The 16405-nt window shown below is 40.1% G+C and overlaps 4 protein-coding genes across 4 annotated transcripts; 3 read left to right on the top strand and 1 right to left on the bottom strand.

The window, feature by feature from the left end:
• Nucleotides 1-2360: 2360 nt before the first annotated feature.
• LOC106080653 (SRR1-like protein) lies at nt 2361-3747 on the top strand. The gene is made up of 2 exons (XM_013242095.2): nt 2361-2626; nt 2753-3747. The coding sequence occupies exons 1-2, from the start codon at nt 2487-2489 to the stop codon at nt 3471-3473; spliced, it is 861 nt and encodes a 286-aa protein (XP_013097549.1). The 5' UTR covers nt 2361-2486; the 3' UTR covers nt 3474-3747.
• A 2755-nt stretch (nt 3748-6502) lies between these two features.
• Nucleotides 6503-8750, bottom strand: LOC106080648 (little elongation complex subunit 2). The gene has a single exon (XM_013242087.2). The coding sequence runs from the start codon at nt 8663-8665 to the stop codon at nt 6677-6679; it is 1989 nt and encodes a 662-aa protein (XP_013097541.2). The 5' UTR covers nt 8666-8750; the 3' UTR covers nt 6503-6676.
• A 669-nt stretch (nt 8751-9419) lies between these two features.
• LOC106080649 (THO complex protein 7) lies at nt 9420-13621 on the top strand. The gene is made up of 3 exons (XM_013242088.2): nt 9420-9512; nt 9578-9701; nt 12825-13621. The coding sequence occupies exons 1-3, from the start codon at nt 9503-9505 to the stop codon at nt 13552-13554; spliced, it is 864 nt and encodes a 287-aa protein (XP_013097542.1). The 5' UTR covers nt 9420-9502; the 3' UTR covers nt 13555-13621.
• Nucleotides 13622-15486: 1865 nt separating this feature from the next.
• On the top strand, nt 15487-16079 carry LOC106080659 (protein FMC1 homolog). The gene is made up of 2 exons (XM_013242099.2): nt 15487-15567; nt 15646-16079. Exon 2 carries the CDS (start codon nt 15647-15649, stop codon nt 15950-15952), a length of 306 nt encoding a protein of 101 aa, XP_013097553.2. The 5' UTR covers nt 15487-15567; nt 15646; the 3' UTR covers nt 15953-16079.
• The last annotated feature ends 326 nt before the right edge of the window (nt 16080-16405 follow it).

Raw genomic sequence — 16405 nt, 5'->3', positions numbered from 1 at the left:
ACGAGTTCCGAAAGAAAACCATTGATGGGATATTTCACACAATTTGTTTTCGATTTCGAAGGTTAATTGAATTCAGTACCTTCGAATAGAGGGAAATTTGCTTTACAACAAATTATCGTTGCATGTCCACAACTGAGCCGTACCCATGTAGAAAATGGATGAATTAGGGAATGTCCTTGGGACTAGAGTGGCTGGTTAATTAATAAGCTGGCTAGGAACCGCCTTCCCCATCCAGCTTCAATTGGTACTCATAACACAGTGTGATTTCAATGGCTCGGTTGATCCAAAGCTCCATGAAAACATTGAGCGGAGTGATAGCTAACTGTTCTCTGGTTTGAAGATTTAGTCGACTTGCGTGATTTAGTATTGACGCCTTCGCTGAATGTTATATTGATGCCAGATTCATCTAGGTTTGGGTTAAGCGAGCAAGAAAGGAGTCCCAAGAGCAGAACTAGAGATCAAATAGAGGTGAAGTGGTACGCCGATGCGCCCTAATGTTTGAGCATCCCAAAAGGTGCATCGGTCCACTCCTATCAAAGTGTCCATCCGGTGGGAGCCAACCAGTGGTCGTGCACACAAGATTGCGCGAGTCTTTGTTTCCTGTCAAGTTTCTGAGACCAACTACTAGAGATTGGAATCAGAAAAAATGCGCCACCCAAAAATGGAAACAGGTGCCTCTGTAGACCCGGACTTGAACCTGGGCTTAAGACGAACGAGCTCTTCCTTTTTTCGATAGTGTTGTTGTTGTTTTACCCACATTTTCAAAAGGAGATGGCGATCCTCCTCAAGCTCCTACAGCTAACCGACACCCCGTACCTTTGTGTATCCCCGGATGGTCAGAGGTCCATTCCAACTTAAGTATCTACCCGGTGCGTTATAGCCAGAGGTCCTACTCGTCTTCTCACACTTATGGGATTTTATCGCGTCTCCTGTCTAAATTACAGCCAGCAGCTGGTTTTCATAAAACAGCTGTTCCATGCTGCAAATTTCTGATGGGAAAAGACCTCCAGTAGAAATTTGCAAGCTCTCAAATACCAAACTCTAAAAATTTTGCTCGCTCTCACGCACTCTCCCTCTCTTCTCTGCTGGCAAATAAAGTACGCCATCGAATTCCAGTAACAATGTTGTTGTTGTAGCCACATTTTCATATAGAGGTGGCGATCCACGTCAAGCTTCTGTGTAAGCAAGCTCGTTCCGGTTCAAAAGACCGTTCGTCGCGCCAATAACTCGCCTTGTCGAGTATCATAGGCACTCATTTGTGCAAGAGCCGGTGCCGCCTGGCCGTCAAAGGACTAGGCCTTAGCTTGTCGATTCCATAGTCTACTGCAGAATGGTCCCATGCAAAAATGGGGTTCTTAAATCTAGTGAAGAACGCCAGCTCCGTTTTTAGTCGTCAAAGTTAAAAATTGTTTAATTTTGCGAGTTGCCGTGGCGAAACTATTAAAGGATCGTAAATTAGCAGAGAATATGCGAGAAAGAAGATAACAACAAAGAGAATGCAAACAAAAATCTGTCATCTTAATACCGTCAAACCTGGCCGGCTGATAACAGCTGTTCGCGTGAGACCGCCTTATTTAATCCGCCTTGGCGAGTTGCTATTTTAACATTTGTTTGCAGAGTTGCATTTTTCAATGCGACGCTCCTCTGTTTCATGGCGAAACAATTAAAGGTGGCCTCATTTTTACAAGAACAACAAATCATATGGTGCAAGCCGCCATCTTGTCATCAAGGTGATCGACGTTTTTGCCTACAAACACTAAGAAATTTGTGTGCGTGTGTGTACATGAGCAGAGAATATGCGAGAAAGAAGATAATAACAAAGCTGGCCGGTTGTTAACTGTTGTTCGCATGAGACATGAATTTAAAATTTTTTACATAACATAACACGGATTTTTTTATTTAGGTATTTATTCTGCCTCACAATTTAGGTGTTTATTCTGCCTCACATGCTCTAAACAAGCCGTATTGCCCTCATGAATTGGAATTGAAAAACGAGTCGCTTTGGTCTGAACATAGTATTAACCCCTATTTCTTGTGTATACTATACTCCCATGTGAACGCTCTATTAAGTCAAATAGGTGAAGGACAGCTTACCGTTACGTTGTTACTAACTGTAGTTATCGATATTTTTTGATTTGGACCGTTGGCAACAATTCTGCAAATTTAATTCGTATTAAACTCAAGTTTGTAAACGTATCTTTTTTTAAAGAGTAAATAAAAAAGTAGAAAATTAATTACAACAAACAAAATGCCAATTATATGTTGTCCTCCATTATCTTTTCATTTCGATACCAAAACTCCGTTGCTTGTTTTTCAACTTGCCACCGCCGTTGAGGGTTTGTGTTTGACTAAGGACTCTGTATGTACTCATAAATATAAACACGTTCAATTTTCACAACATACACAACTGTTTTCTGGACGCCCTGAAAGGAAGTGGAAGTGCAATATAGCAGTAAGCAGCGGTCGACAAATTCAAACAAATAATCATGAGTGAGGAGTTTAATCCAGTGACCCGCAAAAAATGGATTTCATACAACAGTCTATCGAAGAAGAGCAATAAACCGAAGACTCCAGAAAAGACATTGGAAAAGGCTGATCCCCCGGTTGATGTGGATAAGTTTCTGATGTAGGTCAACAACTCTCTGGCAAGCGTATGTGTATATACATACACATATGTAGTATGTACATATATGTATATTCTTAACCACACACATACACCTCCTCTTTGTTTGTTTTTTTATTGCTCCCCCAGGAGACTAGATGTTTTGCGCGACCGAATGGAAGAATGTGAATATTTCACCGAGGCGATGGCCACTCTTAAGGAATCATTCCTTAAACTGCAGTATGGAGAAGTTATAGGAACTAAAATTGTACCAAATCGTTTGGTATGTTTTGGTTTGGGCCAATTCACCCGAAACTATCAGGCTCTGCATCAATTGGCCTTTGTCTTGTGCACTCTGGAGTTTTTGGACATAGACGAGGCCATCTTTTTTGATCCAGCCTTTAGCAAAAGTGAAATAGAGGCACTCGAGAAACTTAGCTGTAAGGTAATGAAAGAGAATTGCGAAGGCAAATTTAAAGCCGATGTGTATACAATCTTCTATATGCCCCACTGTCCTAATTGTCTAACAAATAACCTACTTTGGAAAAATTGGAGTCCGGAACTATTGAAACACGTCATACTTATCAACAACAGTTTCGAAAGTTTGTCATGTTCCAAGCCGGATCGTCTGTTGCGATTAGATGCCAACTACATAATGGACATTATGTATGATGGTGGCGTTGAGATGCCTCTTGAAGATGATTATACCGTACAAAATGTTTTCAATGATTTGTCCGTGCATGTATTTCCGCCCAGTCATTTGAGTAAGAAACCGGAATTTTGGGCCAACAAACAGGAGCCCAAGTACAATGAAACCGACACAGGCGACATGATATCCGCAGAGGAGTTTGCCAAGTTGAGTATAGCCTAGGGCCATTAAGGACATCTTAGGACAAAGAAAAAACGATCCAGAAATTTATCAGTAACCCATACATTACTTAACATAACCAAATTAAATCTAAGATGATACTCAGTTGTTTTAGTCATATTGAAGTTGATTATGCGTACATACATACATACAAACATATGCTTTATGCTCAAAAAGATACGAATCGAACGAAAAAAAACTACGTTTTTGTTTAAGAAATAAAAAATAAGTTGACCCTTTAAAAGAAAAAAAAACCAAGAACAATTCCAAGAATGAATGACAAATGTTTTTGTTTTGCGATTTCTGCGTACACAAAGCTTTTGCGCAGAGGGTGGTGTCTGGCCTGCAGGTGGAGAGTTGGTGCGAATATTATGTACGAAAAATAATGGGAGGGGTTTTATGTATTGAGTATCTCGAATGCCTTGTTGACTTCTGCTGCGTGTGGCTACACCAACAACCACAAAAACATCTGCTGCTTAACTCTAAACCTTATATAAGATAAGTTATGTTGTCCTTGTCCATATATTTGAGTGATTAAATAGCAACAATGAGCAGGTAAGTTATTCTAATGTCAGTCCATTTATGAAGTGTTACCTCAGTTATTATTCTCTACACATATTTTAGTAAGCACATCACTGTATGGAATGATTTTTAAAGACGGTTTAAAAAGCAAAAATAGGAAACAACACGCTTAGAGCTATACGGCCTTATTCACAAAACTTTATGAAGCGTTAAAATAGGTTTATTTGGCAGTTCAGCTGTATCACAAGCGGTGAAGACTGAGGACATGCTCCCGGTACGGGATGACCATGAGCATCACACAGGCTGGAACTTTGAGCTCCAAACTGTGTGGTGTTCATTATCATTATCACGAGAGGCTTAACTGGGAGCTACCAGGCGCATACACAGGTTTGCGGATAGTGGAATGCTCCATGCGGGGAAGCTGCAACTGCAGTCGCGGACAATCAGCGGTACCAAGTAGAGTGTTGTTGTTCTGTGTTATACAATGAGGCTGCAGTCCTTGCCAATAAAGGACTCCATCGGGTCAATCTGGAACAAACAACCGACTGCCATGGGATTTGAGTGGAGAGTTTCAGTGAGAAGCAGGGAGGCACCGGCTGTTGCTTAAATGCTGAATGCATATGATGCTCCAGACGACAAGGCGAGATATTTGCGCTTAATGGCCATCATGTTCCCGCGGCGATCGGGCGTAGAGTTTGCTCACTTAAAAGAGCTTGACGAGGATCGCAACATGCAAATGTGGCTACGACAACAACAACAACTGACTACAACATCGCAAGAGTGGTGGTGTTCATCCAAACTTCTCGTGATAACTATGAACGCTATACAGATCGGAGCTCAAAGTCCAGACTGGGTGATGCTCATAGTAATGCCATACTGGGTTGTTTTTGTAACAGCGTTTCTTTATAAGTGTGCGACTTGTTTGCAAGGGAAACAATCAATTGCTGCAGATTCCTTTACTGCCAACGGTCACACAACAGACGTGTGTGTTGTTGATAAGAATTTGAGTCATGAACATTTTCTGAACTGTCTTTCTCTTTCGATAAAAAAAAAAACATGTAGCACTTAAGTTAGAAGCATGCCCAACAAATTTCTTCCTCCTTCGATAAACAACATGAAACAAATCAGGACAAGATGGACAAAGTGATCAATGATTTTAAAAAATTGCTTTGCTAAACAATTTGAAACAATGTACTGTAGCAAAATTCAGATGACATTTTAAGAAACAGATCAAATCGTTTCTTTAGAAAATCTTCAATTCAGCCTGGCTGAATAAGAGTTTCTTTAGAAAATCTTCAATTCAGCCTGGCTGAATAAGAGTTTCTTTAGAAAATCTTCAATTCAGCCTGGCTGAATAAGAGTTTCTTTAGAAAATCTTCAATTCAGCCTGGCTGAATAAGAGTTTCTTTAGAAAATCTTCAATTCAGCCTGGCTGAATAAGAGTTTCTTTAGAAAATCTTCAATTCAGCCTGGCTGAATAAGAGTTTCTTTAGAAAATCTTCAATTCAGCCTGGCTGAATAAGAGTTTCTTTAGAAAATCTTCAATTCAGCCTGGCTGAATAAGAGTTTCTTTAGAAAATCTTCAATTCAGCCTGGCTGAATAAGAGTTTCTTTAGAAAATCTTCAATTCAACCTGGCTGAATAAGAGTTTCTTTAGAAAATCTTCAATTCAGCCTGGCTGAATAAGAGTTTCTTTAGTTTCAGCCTGTCTGAATAAGAGTTTCTTTAGAAAATCTTCAATTCAGCCTGGCTGAATAAGAGTTTCTTTAGAAAATCTTCAATTCAGCCTGGCTGAATAAGAGTTTCTTTAGAAAATCTTCAATTCAGCCTAGCTGAATAAGAGTTTCTTTAGAAAATCTTCAATTCAGCCTGGCTGAATAAGAGTTTCTTTAGAAAATCTTCAATTCAGCCTGGCTGAATAAGAGTTTCTTTAGAAAATCTTCAATTCAGCCTGGCTGAATAAGAGTTTCTTTAGAAAATCTTCAATTCAGCCTGGCTGAATAAGAGTTTCTTTAGAAAATCTTCAATTCAGCCTGGCTGAATAAGAGTTTCTTTAGAAAATCTTCAATTCAGCCTGGCTGAATAAGAGTTTCTTTAGAAAATCTTCAATTCAGCCTGGCTGAATAAGAGTTTCTTTAGAAAATCTTCAATTCAGCCTGGCTGAATAAGAGTTTCTTTAGAAAATCTTCAATTCAGCCTGGCTGAATAAGAGTTTCTTTAGAAAATCTTCAATTCAGCCTGGCTGAATAAGAGTTTCTTTAGAAAATCTTCAATTCAGCCTGGCTGAATAAGAGTTTCTTTAGAAAATCTTCAATTCAGCCTGGCTGAATAAGAGTTTCTTTAGAAAATCTTCAATTCAGCCTGGCTGAATAAGAGTTTCTTTAGAAAATCTTCAATTCAGCCTGGCTGAATAAGAGTTTCTTTAGAAGATCTTCAATTCAGCCTGGAAGTCTAAAGTGTACGGTTCTAGATAAAAAACTTGTTTTATGAATTTTTTGGATTTTTATCATTTTATTACTCTATTTACATGGAAATGTCGCAAATGTATTTGAAAACAAAAACAATTTTGTACAATTCGCTTAGATTTGCGTTAATATTTGTAAATTTTTCAAATTAATCTATGCTTAATTTAATAAAAAAATAATTTTTCCATCATGCTCGTGCCGCAGTCAGGCTCATCTATCTCACGTAGTCTCCTTACTGGTCTGCTGTATTCTGCGTGCTTGCGCTCTGCGAGCTCTTTGAGCTTTCTTCTTTTGTGCTCGATATTGTGGAGTATTTTTATTGGCAGCTAAAACTTGTTGCTTTTTGCACTTCTCCAATATCCATTCTTTGTCATTTAAAGGTACATATGGCTTCTGCAAGTTCTTTCCAGTACTTTGTTGTAGATTAAACTTCCTTGAAGGTCTAAATGTACAAGGTAAAGTCTGGTGTTCCAAATGCATTAAGCTACACAAGTTATCGGCTATTGGTAGATAACTCTGTTGTGACATAAACAGCAATTCCGAGGGTTGACTTTTCAGCAGTTCATGAAGATGCACTGTATTCTGGGTGACTTCCTGTGATGGCTTGCAAAGCATCATTTTGTCTTTGAATTTGGGATTGTAACGCAACATGTAAGGGCCACATGGCATGGATGTTAAAAGATTGAGAAATTCATACAGATTGCTCAAAAGATGTGGCATAACTATGTGATAAGTTGTGGATAACTGCAGTTCAAGTTTTGATAGGCTTTGCGATTCTTTGAGCATTGTCTGAAAATTGGAGGTATTCAGACGGTAGCAGTTACTTTTGGGCTTTCCTCGAAGTTTTAGATTGAACCAATCTCTTAGAAGTTCATATTTGGTCATTAATTCACAGCCAAATTTTGGTTTGTGCTCCAGCTTAAATGTCAAGGGGCCGTTACTACAGGGAAAGGAATCAAACACTGTATATATCTCTTTACTAGGTTCCTTATCTCTGGCCTTTAATTGCCATTTGAACAGAGTCTGGGAAAAATTCGTATCAATATCTGGTTTGTAAGATTGCATATACTCTTCAATTGTTTGTACTTTATAGTGAAGAGGGTCTTTCGCACAAGCAGATATTTCCTTCATGTCCTCATTTTGGCTATATGCTTGAATAGAGGACATATATCCCAAAGCAGCTAGCACCACCACTTGCTGGTAAGTATGCCAGCCCATTTGGCGTTGTGGCAGAGGTGAATCCATAAAAATATACTTCTGACCACTTTGACTTGTTCGAGTTTCCTTGATCTCGATTAACATTTCCAAGGGTATATCAACGTAGTCTCCCGCTGTAAGTAAAAACAACAAAGATTCAAGAGGCATATAATATGGTTGAGTATTGGCTTCACAATCTTCCAATGCTTGTAGAAACTTTTGTCTAGCTTCATTTTCCAACTCTTCCTTCAGCTTTTCGGTACACAAACGATCTTTAAAATATTTCTCAATATTCCTGTCAAGCGGTTTAAAGTCCAATTCTATGAAATCAGCTAAACCTTCATGGCTGGAGCTTTCCAAACTTGCACTGTTCAAACATTCCACTTTAGTTATTTCAGCCCATTGATCTTTTATAACTTCTTTGCACATCTTTAGGTGAGGTAAACCCAAATGGGTATTATAACATGTGTCTGGGTATTTCTGCAACAAACGCTCCGTCTTCTGCACATACCACAGTTTATACAAATCTGTCAATTTCTTGGTAGGTTCATACAGAATTTCCTTATTGGCTTGACTGAATTCATACACAAACTTATGGAATTCCTGTGATTCCTTTTGCCGCAGCTTCTCCATATTGTGCCATATATAGAAATCACTTTCATCCAATTCAGCTTCTTCTTGCCGTGCCTTTACTATACGCACTCCTACCGAATGTTGCGATATATTCAAACATGACCACTTTGGAGAGCGAAATATTTTTGTTGTTATATTCCCAGAGTGATTGAAAAAAATGTCATTAACTGTTTGCTTTGTACGCGGATCAGAAACGGTGAATTTCTCAAATGCTCTTTGGTTGGCTAGTTGTTCAGGTTGCAAATAGTACTCATCGATTTCATTGAGAGAACGAAATAAAATGTCCTGGGGATCTGCGCAGGATTTATTGAAATACGTATAGCTGGGCTGATTTCGAAATATTGTATTCATACGACGATCGTAAGGAAAGTTATTCATATTTCCAAGTTATGTTTGCTGCCGCTTGGGTTTTCTTACCCCAGAATGTACGTTTACCTTTGGTTAAGCTGTTAAGCTTAGTGCGGATCAGCTGTTTCATGTAAACAAAAACAATGTGAGTTAGGGATGTCGTGTGTGATTTCGTAAGGCGGTGATGGCAGGGCAAATTGGTGATACGCACAGAATATGAAACCATAAAGCTTCTATTACACGATCAGAAATGTCATATGTAATTTCACAAATAGCTTTTTCGATTCAAGCCTAGTACTGACTTCAATCGCAGCGAAAATGCCTATTAAATTATTGCGAAATCCATCGGACTCTATTCTTTACCCCAACACAACAAAAGTCAAACAACAACACACAACAAAGACAATATCATTGAAACAGAGTTGATTTGTGCCCATTTCGTAGGCATACATTACATTGGCAATTAATTGAAGCGAAATTTGTATTGCTCGCTTCTATTTTGCTCATAAAACTCAGTACCACTTTTACGGAATGTGTTCGCATTTTCTTCGTCACCATTTTTTTATAATGCGTATTAATGGTTTGTGGTTGTTGTACAAATGAGACCACCTCTAATTGTTTGGCCATGGATCATCCGGTACACTCAACCGATTGTATAGTCTTTTTCTTTCTGTCGTCCAACAAATCCTTCAGACAAAATATATGCACGCTTTCTGCTTAGGGCAACTCTAGAACCATATGCTTTGCTTCATGTATGAATGTATGTGTGTGTAGTAAGGGTTTTAAACATTTGGCAAGCATTTTAGTTTACTGTAGCAAATAAAAATTAATTTTGTTTTTCTTAATTTCATTGAAATATATTAAGAAATGACTGATGGTTTGTGTTAAATTGATGTCACAGGCATGCAAATTTGTTACAATAATCGATTTTTTTTCTTGCAGAGGAAATTATAAAGAAACGTTTGTTAATCGACGGAGATGGTACCGGCGATGATAGGCGTCTGAATATGCTACTGAAACAATTCCTCAAATGGATGTACTCCAAAAATGATTCACCAGAAAACAAGTAAGTTTTTGAAAAGTTTTCGACGCTAACCGACAACATGATAAAATTTTACACCTCAACTATGGGGCATATGTTGAGCTGAGATTGATTGCCCCAAACATATGACGGTCGAGAGTGCGTTTGAAAAATACAAATAAACCTATTTCCTGAGTATTAATTGTCCCCATATATATATAGTTTCGTACTCGGATATAATTTTTTAAAACACCTGTTTCAATATCTGTACGGGCTCTGGCAAAACTTGCCCCCTTTTTTGTTTGATGTAGTTGTTGTCGTGGTTGTAGCAGTGTGTTGTACACTGGGGCGGCAATCCTTGCCGATGAAGGACTCCATCGCGTCATTCCAGTACGTACAACCTGGCATAGGATTGGTTCTTGTTGTAGCAGTGTGTTGTACACAAGCCCTTGCCAATGAAGGACTTCACCGGGCCAATCCGCTACGTATAACCGCCTCATTGTTTATTAGGCACGAAGCCAACAAACTGAGGGTTGAATATTTATACTTCCTTAATATATTACGTAGTCCAAGTTCCACAGACGTTGTATAGAAATGTTTTTTGAAAGCCATGAACAAAGTTTGCATGATAAATTTCATAAAAAATTCCGTTCTCCATGCGCTCTAGAAGTTGAATCGTAATATCGGTATATATTGTTATATTTGATTAAAGATGTAGTCTGACTATCTTAGTATGCATGTTGGAAGTTATAACAAAAGATTGTAAAGGACGCTTCATTCAAATTGGTTGTTGTAACAAAAAGTTGTGCCAGAACCGTCAAGTCGACCGGAGATGATGGTCTATGCTTTAGGTTCATATATTATATGGTGTTGTTGTTGTTGTAGCAGTGCGTTGTACACTAAGGCCGATGAAAGAATCCATCGGCTGCCATGGGTTTGGATGGCTGTTGCAATAACAGTCCAGTAAATAAGGCTTAGCATACAATTATATCTTCGAACATGTAGAATCTTTGCCTCCTGATGGGGGAGGTCTACATGAAAACTGGGTAGACAGTCTGTCGCATTTTGTAGAGCAGCATTCTGGTAGGGTGCATCTTATTTCACTGCTTGTCACTCAACTGGCGCTGCAGGCTAATGGTGAAACAAGGCGCTATCGGCAAGTGATTTGAGGATATTGTTTCTACCCCTAACTTTGTCACAAATTGTAGTAGCTTGTGCAGAGGACTTGTTATGTTAGGTTAAAGTTATGTTAGGTTCAAATAGACTCACTATGACTATTTTAGTTCATTGTAGTACCACAGTAGCGACAAACCAGGCCTTTGGTGGGAACCGAACCCCAATAATTCGTCTTGTCGTACCGAGCATCATAGACACTCAGTATTAAAGCAAGAGCCGGTGCTGCCTGATGTCTTTTTGAGACTTTCCACTTGTCCGCGATTGCAATTGCGGCTACTCGTTATACTCAGAATCCTAATATCCGCTACCCCATTTCAGCAGGTTGTACGTACCAGATTGGCCCAATGGAGTCTTTCGGCAAGGGCTGCCGCCTCAGAACAACAACAACAATCCAATATCCGCAACCTGTTTATGCAGCGGGTAGCTCCCATCTAAGCTTCTCGTGATGACGATGAACACCACACAGATCGGAACTCAAATTTCCAAATTAACCCGTGCCGTGCCGTCTGGAAGGTGTTGAATAGATCATAGGTAGTGGTTAAACAATGCTAGAAATATCTACGTGCCTTGGCTAAATCGTTATTCCACTCCACGGGATTTTGATTTCTTAGTCCTTAATTACACACACGACTGGCAACCATATACAAATTTCGCGTTCCAACGTTTTAGGCCAAAGCGAAAATACGTGTTTGCAAGCCCCAATAACTCACCTTGTCATATCGAGTAGCACTGCACTCAGTATTTAAGCCATCTGGACTATGTTGTTGTTGTAGTAGCAGTGTGTGGTACACTGAGGCGGCAGCCCTTGACGATGAAGGAATTCATCGGGTCAATCCGGTACATACAACCGGCTACCCTGGGATTGATCCGGGCTATTGAGCTACGGTGGCCTCCTCAATCCGGACTATTGTGGAGCCCACCTTAGCGCAGAGGTTAGCATGTCCGCCTATAAAGCTACATGCCTGGGTTCGAACCCAGACGAGACCACCAGATGCTGGAAACATTTATGAGGCACTATGCCATAAAAAAACTTCTCTCCAAAGAGGTAGCGCACTGCGGCATGCCGTTCGGACTCGGCTATAAAAAGGAGCCCCCTTATCATTGAGCTTAAAATTTGAATCGAACTGCACTTATTGATATGTGAGAAGTTTGCCCCTGTTCCTTAGTGGAATGTTCATGGGCAAAATTTGTTCTTGTTTGTTGGACTCCTCGCTCGATTCCGCTGATTTTCCGCGACAGCTATTGTAGTTACTCCCTATATCCATAGAGCATTTCACTATCCGCAACCCGTGTGTCGCTCATACTTATCCAGTGCCGGGAGCAATAAAGGTCATCCTTAAGTACCAGATTATATTCGACTCCCCATACATCCAGATTTTTCAGTAACAGTGTAAAGAAGACTCCGGATGTACGGGACTCCAAGAGCTTTGTCGACTTGGCTCTGCGGTTGACATTCGTAACATTACCCACATTAAATTGTGATGGTTTTTGATCAGCTAAAAGACCATGTATGCGAGAAATGCCTATCTCTTTCGTCCTATACCTCTGAACTACCAGGCGCATCTCTTCGGATCTGTCACTGCTACTTCACCAAAAGTGATTTAGGTGTTATTATCTTCTCTACTGCGAGAGTGACTTGATAGTACCAAAAATAACTTACCAATACCAAATATTAACTGAAAGTGCTTGAAATGCTGTAGGCATAGATAGCTCTTATATTTGCTTACCTCCCTATTCATTTTTAGATATTGGCTTATATTTGTAGACCTCCCTATTGATTTGTAGATATTGGGGATGGTCGGTTGGAGTCTGATCCCTACGAATATCATTTATTAGACTATGTAGTTATAGTTTTTTTCGATATCCCAAAGTTTCTAAAATCTACCAAAAAGTATGGCCTAGTGAAGTGTTAAACCAAGTCCTTAGTTTCCTTCAAATAACCCAGATTTGCTTAACATTTCCTCCCTCTTACAAAAAATGGTTACGTTACAGTCAAATAATCTATGATCGATTGATGGCCCAACTGGCCCAGTGTCAATTTGCCGCTGCCAAAACGGAACGCACCAGTCAAATGATCGATGAAGAATTGGAAAATTATCAAAAACTATCACAAACCATAGAGAAGAATATCGAAGCTGCCAAATTGGAAATCGAAGAGAGTAAAAAAGAGCTGGTGATAGCCAAGCAAATACGCAAAAATAAAATGGAATATGATCAACTAGCCAAGGTGATCAAACAGCAACCCGATCGCAAGGAAACACAAAAGCACATTGAATCTTTGCAAAAGGAATTGGCCGAGTTGAATGATAAGAAACTCAAGTTGGAACGTAAATTTGAAAAACGACAAAAAGATTTCTCAGTCCTAATGTATGCTGTGCGAGAACTGGAAGCTCAATTGGTGGAAGATAGTTCAAGCGATGAGGAGACTAGCAAAAGTGACGATGAGGTCGTGGTGGGATCTGGTGCCAATAAATCGGATGTTGGCAATATAACCCTACTCGATGGCTTAAGTGATGATGAGGTTGAGGGTGGTTCACAATCTGGCAAACGTGGTCGTGGTTTTCTCGAACGAGGTGTTGTGGAAAAAATTGAGATAAAAGACGATGATGATGCAAAAAGTGTTAAAGAGAGTTTGTCCATGGATGAGGATGTCGTCCTAGAGCTAAGCATAGAAAGAGATGATAACGATGTTAAAATGGATGAAGTGGTACTACTGGCATAAATATTTTTGTAATTTTTAGTTTCGTAAGAAAATAAAGGAAGGCATTGCCAACATTTTGACAACAAAAGGTGTTTTTCTTCAAAAAAAAAAAAAAAAATACTTTCGTTCAATTTTTCCATAAATGTCCTTCGCCCAATAAACCTTAGTCAAATCGATTAAAATTCAGGCTTCAATTATAAGGACTCTAGAATTTGAGAACTGACATTAGAAATCATTTAGGTGATTAATGAACATAAGCGGAATGTCTGGATAGAGAGAATGCAATTCAATGTAGTTGGGAAATATCGGAAAACAAAGAACTTGAAGCATTGTAACTTAAATGTCTGTATTGGTTGTTTTGGTTGTTGTAGTAGTAGCCACATATTTGTATGCGGAGGCAGCGATCTTCGTCAAAACTCCTGTAGGTGAGCTCGTTCCTGACTATAGGCGGATCGCTGTGGGAAGTTGGAGGCCATTGGTTATTTAAAGGCGTCAATAACTCGCCTTGTCATATCGAGGATCATAGACACTCAGTATATAAGCACGGGCTGGTGCCACCTGTCCTCTCGCCCGGACTTACCACTCGACACCAATCCCATGGCACGGGGTAGCTGTGAGTACCACACAGGTTGTATCATTGAGGTCCGATCTGTGTGGTGTTCACTGCTGTGAAGAGAAGCTTAGCTGCGTGCTACCGGGCGCGTCCAAAGGATGCGGATAGTGAAATGCTCCATATGAAGAAGCTGCAACGGCAGTCGAGATCGGGCGGCACCGGCTCTTGCGCAAATATTAAGTGCCAATGATGCTCGTTATGACAAGGCGAGTTATTGGCGCCTTTAAATAACCAGTGGCCACACTGTTTCCGCGGCGATCGGTCCTTGGGACCGAAACGAACTTGCTAGACTGCAGGGACATGACGAGGATCGTCACCTCCACATGAAAATGTGGTTAAAACAACAACAAAAATCCCATGGCAGCCGGTTGTACGTACCGGATTGACCCGATGGAAAATTTCATCGGCAAGGGCCATTGCCTCGGTGTACAAAACACTGCTACAACAACAACAACTCGACACCGCTGATTGCCCGCGAACGCAATTGCAGCTACTCCGTATGGGGCATGGCACTATCCGCAACCTGTGGACACTCCCAGTAGTTTTCAGCTGAGCTTCTCATGATAACGATGAACACCACCAAGATTGGTGCTCAAATTCCCGCCGGTGTGGTGCTCATAATTTTTCGGTATCGGGCACTATCCGCAACCTATGGACACGCCCAGCAGTTCTCAGCTCATGATAACGATGAAGACCACCACATTCCAGTCGGTGTGGTGCTCATAGTTATCCCGTGCCGGCTGTGGTGTTCATAGTTATTCGGTGCCGTGTGTGGTGCATATAGCTTTTCGGTGCCGGGATATTGGTATGTTTTTTTTGGTAACGTTAAGTCAATCTCCATACCAGTTCGAAAAGACGATACAACCCAAGCCTTTACTTTTGATGTTTTGGTTATACTCATCTTTTTGGCGATAACGGGACCACATACAGTTCATTTTTATGTTGTTGTCGTTGTAACCACATTTTCATATGGAGGTGGAGATCCTCTTCAAACTCCTGTAGGTGAGCACACTTGTTCCGGTTTAAAGGACCGATCGCCGCGGGAGCAGGTTGGTCATTGGTTATTTAAAGGCACCAATAACTCGAGAATCGTAGGCACTCAGTATTTGTGCAAGAGCCGGTGCCACCCGACCTCTCACTGAGACTCTCCGCTCGATACCGCTGATTGTCCGCGACTGCAGTTACAGCTACTCCGGATGGAGCATTCCACTATTCACTTTTATAAAATGTTTAGTGAAGGTGATATAAAATTGATTTTTAACGGTTTAAAATACTACTTTACTCGTTACTCAATACAGCGAGTAACTTTCATAACTGGGCTATCATTTAATTTGAATGACTGCCGGCAGCCAATTGACATTTTACGCAGCCGTCAGAACAAAACAGCTGTTATTATCGAATCTGTGTTTGGCAATAATCATGTAAGTTTTTTTTGAGAACTAAAAAATGTAACACCATAAAAAAGGATTACTATAAATAATCTATTGCTTTCAATACAGCATGGCCGCTACAAAAACCTTGCGTGGATTACTACAAGAGCTTCGCGCCGCATCTCCAAATGGCTGCATCAAACATTCACTCGCCTCCCGCTACATATTGGGTCAATATAAGAAATTCCAAACTACCGACCAACAATTGTGCAAAGCTCGAGATGAGGCACTGTCTTTGGGACAGACCTATCTCACCTATTTGTCCAGCATCCGTAAATACAATGAGCTATATAAGGAGTTTCATGGGCGGGGTGAAAGGACAGTAAGAGAGACTGCTGATATGGTGGGCTTTAAGTTGCCAACAGATCCCAAGTAAAAAGAAGGATATGTTCGTGCTTCCTTTAAATTGTTTATTTTCTGTATATCCTCTGTTGATAGATTGTTAAGTAGTTGCAAATAAAGATGCGGTTAAGGACATTTCAGTACAGTTATGTAGAAAGAAACCTAAGGTGTTGAAATGAATTTTGTATTCGATTAAAATTTTACAGAAGGAAAGGAAAAACTTTTCCATCGATTTTGAGGTGTTGCACTGTGGTACGCCGTTCCGACTCCGCGATATAAGAAAGCCCCTTATCATTGAGCTTAATATTTAATTGGACAGTACTCAGTGGTACGTGAGTAGTTTGTTCCTAATGGAATGTTCATGGGCAAATTTGCATTTGCATATCAAGATTATTGGTAACAACTGTCTTACATACTATTATAAGCTATGACACCTATTTCCGAGATGCCTTTCTCCACGCATGCAAAGAGATCCGTAGATTTTATA

The sequence above is a fragment of the Stomoxys calcitrans genome, chromosome 2, assembly GCF_963082655.1.
Source record: "Stomoxys calcitrans chromosome 2, idStoCalc2.1, whole genome shotgun sequence".
Lineage (NCBI taxonomy): Eukaryota > Metazoa > Arthropoda > Insecta > Diptera > Muscidae > Stomoxys > Stomoxys calcitrans.
Note: the sequence above shows the minus strand (reverse complement) of the source record. Positions and strands in the feature narration are given on the sequence as shown.

What these genes read in the sequence shown, in the direction of transcription:
- LOC106080648 (XM_013242087.2), bottom strand. Translation starts at nt 8,665, where the DNA reads ATGAATAACTTTCCTTACGATCGTCGTATGAATACAATATTTCGAAAT.
- LOC106080659 (XM_013242099.2), top strand. Translation starts at nt 15,647, where the DNA reads ATGGCCGCTACAAAAACCTTGCGTGGATTACTACAAGAGCTTCGCGCC.
- LOC106080649 (XM_013242088.2), top strand. An exon ending in AATGATTCACCAGAAAACAA is followed by an intron (nt 9,702 to 12,824) that starts GTAAGTTTTTGA and finishes GTTACGTTACAG; the next exon opens with TCAAATAATCTATGATCGAT.
- LOC106080653 (XM_013242095.2), top strand. Translation starts at nt 2,487, where the DNA reads ATGAGTGAGGAGTTTAATCCAGTGACCCGCAAAAAATGGATTTCATAC. An exon ending in GATGTGGATAAGTTTCTGAT is followed by an intron (nt 2,627 to 2,752) that starts GTAGGTCAACAA and finishes TTGCTCCCCCAG; the next exon opens with GAGACTAGATGTTTTGCGCG.